The sequence below is a fragment of the Cynoglossus semilaevis genome, chromosome 15, assembly GCF_000523025.1.
Source record: "Cynoglossus semilaevis isolate Cse_v1.0 chromosome 15, Cse_v1.0, whole genome shotgun sequence".
NCBI lineage: Eukaryota > Metazoa > Chordata > Actinopteri > Pleuronectiformes > Cynoglossidae > Cynoglossus > Cynoglossus semilaevis.
Window position 1 is genome coordinate 17,286,633 of NC_024321.1, and position 5,110 is coordinate 17,291,742.

Consider the following 5,110-nt stretch of genomic DNA (forward strand, 5'->3'; position numbering starts at 1 on the left):
ACCAGGGCTGTTGTAGCTAACGTTAGCTCTGGTGTCTGTACCAGGGCTGTTGTAGCTAACGTTAGCTCTGGTGTCTGTTCCAGGACTGTTGTAGCTAACGTTAGCTCTGGTGTCTGTACCAGGACTGTTGTAGCTAACGTTAGCTCTGGTGTCTGTACCAGGACTGTTGTAGCTAACGTTAGCTCTGGTGTCTGTACCAGGACTGTTGTAGCTAACGTTAGCTCTGGTGTCTGTACCAGGACTGTTGTTGTCACAAATGAACTTGGTGCATTACTGCCGCTTGCAGACTGGAGTAGGCATCTATGAAAATGTTAAAAAAAAATAGATAATGGGTAATTTTTTAATTAAATTTTTTTTTACCCTGTTTTGTTACTTTAACTAAAACATTAAAATTAGTTCCTGTCCTAATTATTATACCAATAAAATGTTAATATTTTGGTCAGAACAGACGTGAAACTCCTGTTTCTCATCACACTGAGACCCAGCCGTGTGTGTGTGCGCCAACTGTACAGTTTGTGATTTCCTCCCATGTGTCTCTTCAGCAGCGCTGTGTGAATAAGCTGTTGAGTGAAGCATCCTCATTTGAGCTTTAATGTGTTTTCGCTCTCAGCACGCTGACCCGTCTGAAAAGCACGGCAGCCGCCTGGAGGAGCCTGTTGCTAGATCTCCATTGACAATCAAGTGGGTCTCATCGTCGGGCCGAGAGATATTTTATGGCCGTCTCCTTGTTAAAACAGCAAAGCGTCACAGATTAGTCATTACTCCATTTGTTATGCTGTGTGTGCTGCCTGTTGGACGGGGGGCCCCCGCGAGGGGAGGACCTGGTAGCTGTGGGACGGTTGAGTGGACATCAATGGGCTCAGTGTTTGAGTCATCAGCCAGGCCTGAGATGTTTGGGGATTCATCACTTTTGTTTTTGTTTATACAAGTATCAGGTTAATCTGCTTTAGGAAAAGTTTGTATATGGCCTGACCTCTCCCCAAAAGCTGTAGCAGAACCCCCCACCCCTCCTCCTCCACCCCTCACCCTCTCTCTCTCCATCCTCCTCTCCTGCCCCCCCACACACACTGCTGACAGCTCAGCGTGTCCATACTAAGCAGGGAAAATCCACAAGTGTATACTTTGTCTGTTTGGGTGTGTTATCTATCTGATGCCTTCAAGGTCCCATACAAACACACACACATTTGCAGCGCACCCCTTTAGAAGATAGGATCTTTGTCGAGCCCCCCCATGTCGTTCACAGCCATTGTCTCCAAACTTCAATGAACCTTATTTGAAATATTCTCATTCCCACAAAAACAATTGGCATTTAATAATAGAATTAAAATTTTAAAAATCAGTTAAATTTTCCCTCATGTGCCACAAATCAACAAAATTAGTAAATGGATATTAATTTTTATTGCTGCTCCTACGTGCAATAGCACTGTGGCCCCCGAAGAGGGTCCCGCCCCCTACTTTGTGAAACACTGTCATAACTTTACGTATTACAAATGTGTAATATTGCTGTAAAAAAACATGTAAAAAAAGTCCCCAGGACAGCAGTCATTTTCCGTGGTCCCCTCTAGTACAGCTATTCCAGAAACACACACACACACTGCAGGATGAAAGGATTTGTGTGAACTGCAGCACTCGTGTGGACACACACAAAGGTTTTTTTTGTTTGTTTTTTTTTCGTATGTGGCACTTGTTACTTTTCACATGGTTCATGTTTGATGAGAACGTCTCTCTCTCTCCGCAGGGAATCACCTTCGAGGAGTTCCGCTCTTTCTTTCAGTTCTTAAACAACCTGGAGGACTTCGCCATCGCCATGCAGATGTACAACTTTGCCCACCGCTCCATTGGTCAAGGTGAGGAGTCACCGCAAGTCATTGACCGGCTTCACTGCACTGTCTTTGTCCTAGTTGTCCTAGCTAGTGGTGAAACCTAGCATTGCAGTAGGCAGGCCATTTTTTAAGTCGATTTAAATCGGTCTTGTCTCTTCGACTGTCGTTTTTTAGAGGAGTTTGCCAGAGCTGTTTACGTGGCCACGGGGATCAAACTCACCCGACACTTGGTCAACACCGTCTTCAAGATCTTTGACGAGGATCACGACGACAAGCTGAGCCACAAGGAGTTCATCGGCGTCATGAAGGAGCGGCTGCACCGCGGCAGCAGGGTGAGAGCAGCGGTGGTTTTTAAACATCCACCTGTGGTTCAGTGGTTTGAACACACACTGAACAGTGCAGCCACTTCCTGTCACCACACACACACACACACACACACACAGAGGTAAAACTGTTGTCAACTGAGATTTTTTTAAATAAATATTAGTCCATAGTTCAGGTGAAATGAAATACATTCTATCGCAGTTATTCATAATATTTTAAACACAATAATAATAATAAAAATCAAAATAATAAATGACAATATTTCCACCATTTGAAATCTCAAGTACATTCATCACTATTACATCTACCAATAACTACTTTAATACAGTTATTTTAAATGAAACATTTTTATAAACAACACAAGTGTACGATCAAAACAGCTCCTTTTATTTCCAGTTATTGATTCACTCAAAGTCCTACTGTATTGACCAGACTTTAAACCATTTCGTTTTGGGGGACTTCTTTTAATAAGTTTCCAAGAACGAGCATTTTATCTACAAAGACTGTTATATACACAACATAGGCTAAATATGTTAGCCTGACAGGCTAACAAGTTCAAAATCACGGAATCCGTTCATCGTCGTTGTCCTTCTAAACTGTTTTGTCCTCCGTACTTTATCATTTTTAGTTGTAATTCGCGGCGTTAAGGTTTCCGTTTGGTAACGGTTTTTATTCTTTAAGTCTCTGCGGTCCAATCGTGTCGTTTTCCCAGTACGGCAGGAGAGGCGACTGTAAAGCGTGCCCTCTTGTGGCCATAAATGATATATATATATATTTTTTTTTTTTTATTATTTTGTTATGTAGAAGTTTTTTTTAGAATATAACGTGTCTCAGAGTCTAGTCAGTATTTATGTACAGCCACTCACAAACAAACAAACCCACCGGGCTTCTCCTGAGTGACGAGGTTTATTTTCAAAACAAAGAGCTTGTTGTGTTTGGAACAATTAGTTCCACGGAAGTAGGAGCCGCAGTTTTCAGTTGTGTTCTAACCCGAGGAACTCTCTCATTATGACGGTGTTCTTCAGGTAATGGTGGAGTCAAACACCCCTGTGCTGTCATGTCCTAATTACACTGCTGTCACTTTTTATTACTCCAACACGTCTTACTTCTGTGGGTTGTGAGTCGCCTCTGTGCGAAGCTGCACCGCCATCTAGTGGAACAAGAGGGGAAATGTATTGTTATCTGTTCTTATTTTTCAGGGCTTGAGAGTGGAGGAGAAATTCACTTCATTCAAGAGCTGCATGAAGAAGGAGCTTTCAGGAAGATAGGTAAAAAAAACAACTAACATTTTCTCAATAATCTTTTTTAGTAAAAAACAGGGGAATGACATCACAGCGTAACAGGTCTGTCAGCAATTTAAAAATACATAAAATACAGAGGACTTTTATCCCTAAAGTCTGAATCGTCACTTGTAAAGTTTCATAGAATTTGGGAAATAATATTATAACAAATATGTTAACGTTTATGAATGAGCGACGATTGATTAGAAATGATGTCAAAAGCACTGAATCTACGGCACGTTTATGATCCAGTAAATATTTCTACTAGTTAGTATTACTGTAGTATTAGTACAGTGGTTTATGTATTGTGTGTCTTTCCTGTGTTTGTCTGCTGGTCAGTGCATGTGTCACCACAGACTGACTGACGATGATCTTCTCTGTCTGTGTCTGTGTCTCCTTCACTACAGGCAGTTACGCAGGCCACCAAGCTTAAACCAACAGGATTGGCACAAACAGGAAGTGGTCGACCAAACAGTAACCGTGTGAAAGTGGTAAAAAAAAAAAAAGTCTTAATGAATGCACTGAGGACAAAGTTCTGATTTCTACTGTAAATTGCACTGATGGGTTTATTTAACTTTCAACCTGTTTAAATATTCATGTTCAGTTTACTGTGTCAGAATATTTACTTTCTAAAGCAGTGGCTCCCAAACTGCCTCTGCAGCGCCCCCCTAGGTCGTTAGGATAATTGTGTAATCATGTGAGTTTTGCACACTATGCTATAAATTTAAAGAAATATAGATATGTTAGGGGTATCCACCCTTCATGGGGGCCCGACCCCCCCACTTTGGGAACCTCTGGTCTGAAGCCTAATCACTCTGCAACTTTATATTTTATTGTGTTTTATTTTAAAGTTTTCAGATAAGTACATGTAGTACAGTGTGTACAGTTTGTTGGTACTGCAGCCCCCTGCACAGATCAGCTTAGGACAGCAGCACCACTCCCTCCCCCTTGCCTCCCTTCCTCCCCCACCTTTCCTCTCTGTCCCAAAGCTCTGCAGCTAAAATCTTGCAGGATTCCCCAGAGCCAGCAGGCCTGAGAGCACGCACAGTTTTCTCTCTCTTTAACTACAGGCACAGCTCACACTCTTAATCATTGTTTGGCTTCTACACACAGATGCTATTTTTAAGCCACAGATCAGACCTCTTTATAGATATGCAAAAAAAAAATTTAAAAAAAAAACAACTCTCGATTCTGAAGCCATATGTGTGTCCCTCCTCACAGGAGACGACAGAAATGAATGTTAGTTTTAATGAGCGGTGGATGAAGATGACTCTCCCTTTAAGTTTGCACTCGATCTCCTCCACAGAGTTATTCAAATGAACTATTGATAAAAGTACTACTAAATTTAAAAAAAATAATTAATCTATCGTCATGTTAGAAACTCAGAGAGTAACCTGACTAAGTGTATTTCCCTTTAACCCTTAAATACCTGAATGTTTGTCTACCTCCTGAAGTCTTTTACTACCTTCTGTCCACGTGTCGGACGTTTACTTCATTGATGTTACATGGGTGAAAACATTAGCCAATAAAAATGCGACTGAAAAATTTTTTTTTGATTTTTGGTTATAATTGTTCCTTCTGTCAATTTCACAAAAACACACACTGTCGTAGCTAACGTTAGCTCGGGGTCTGTACCAGGACCGCCGTAACTACCGTTAGCGAGGAGTTCTTTACCGGGACTGT

General features: G+C 41.5%; 1 protein-coding gene across 1 annotated transcript in view; it reads left to right on the top strand.

Moving 5' to 3' along the window:
* micu3b (mitochondrial calcium uptake family, member 3b) overlaps positions 1 to 4,773 on the top strand; it is a 44,897-nt gene extending 40,124 nt beyond the window's left edge. The window contains exons 20-21 of the mRNA XM_025063172.1: positions 3,347 to 3,415; positions 3,835 to 4,773. Coding sequence (XP_024918940.1) covers positions 3,347 to 3,415 — 69 coding nt within the window. The 3' untranslated portion in view covers positions 3,835 to 4,773. The remainder of the gene's footprint in view (positions 1 to 3,346; positions 3,416 to 3,834) is intronic.
* The last annotated feature ends 337 nt before the right edge of the window (positions 4,774 to 5,110 follow it).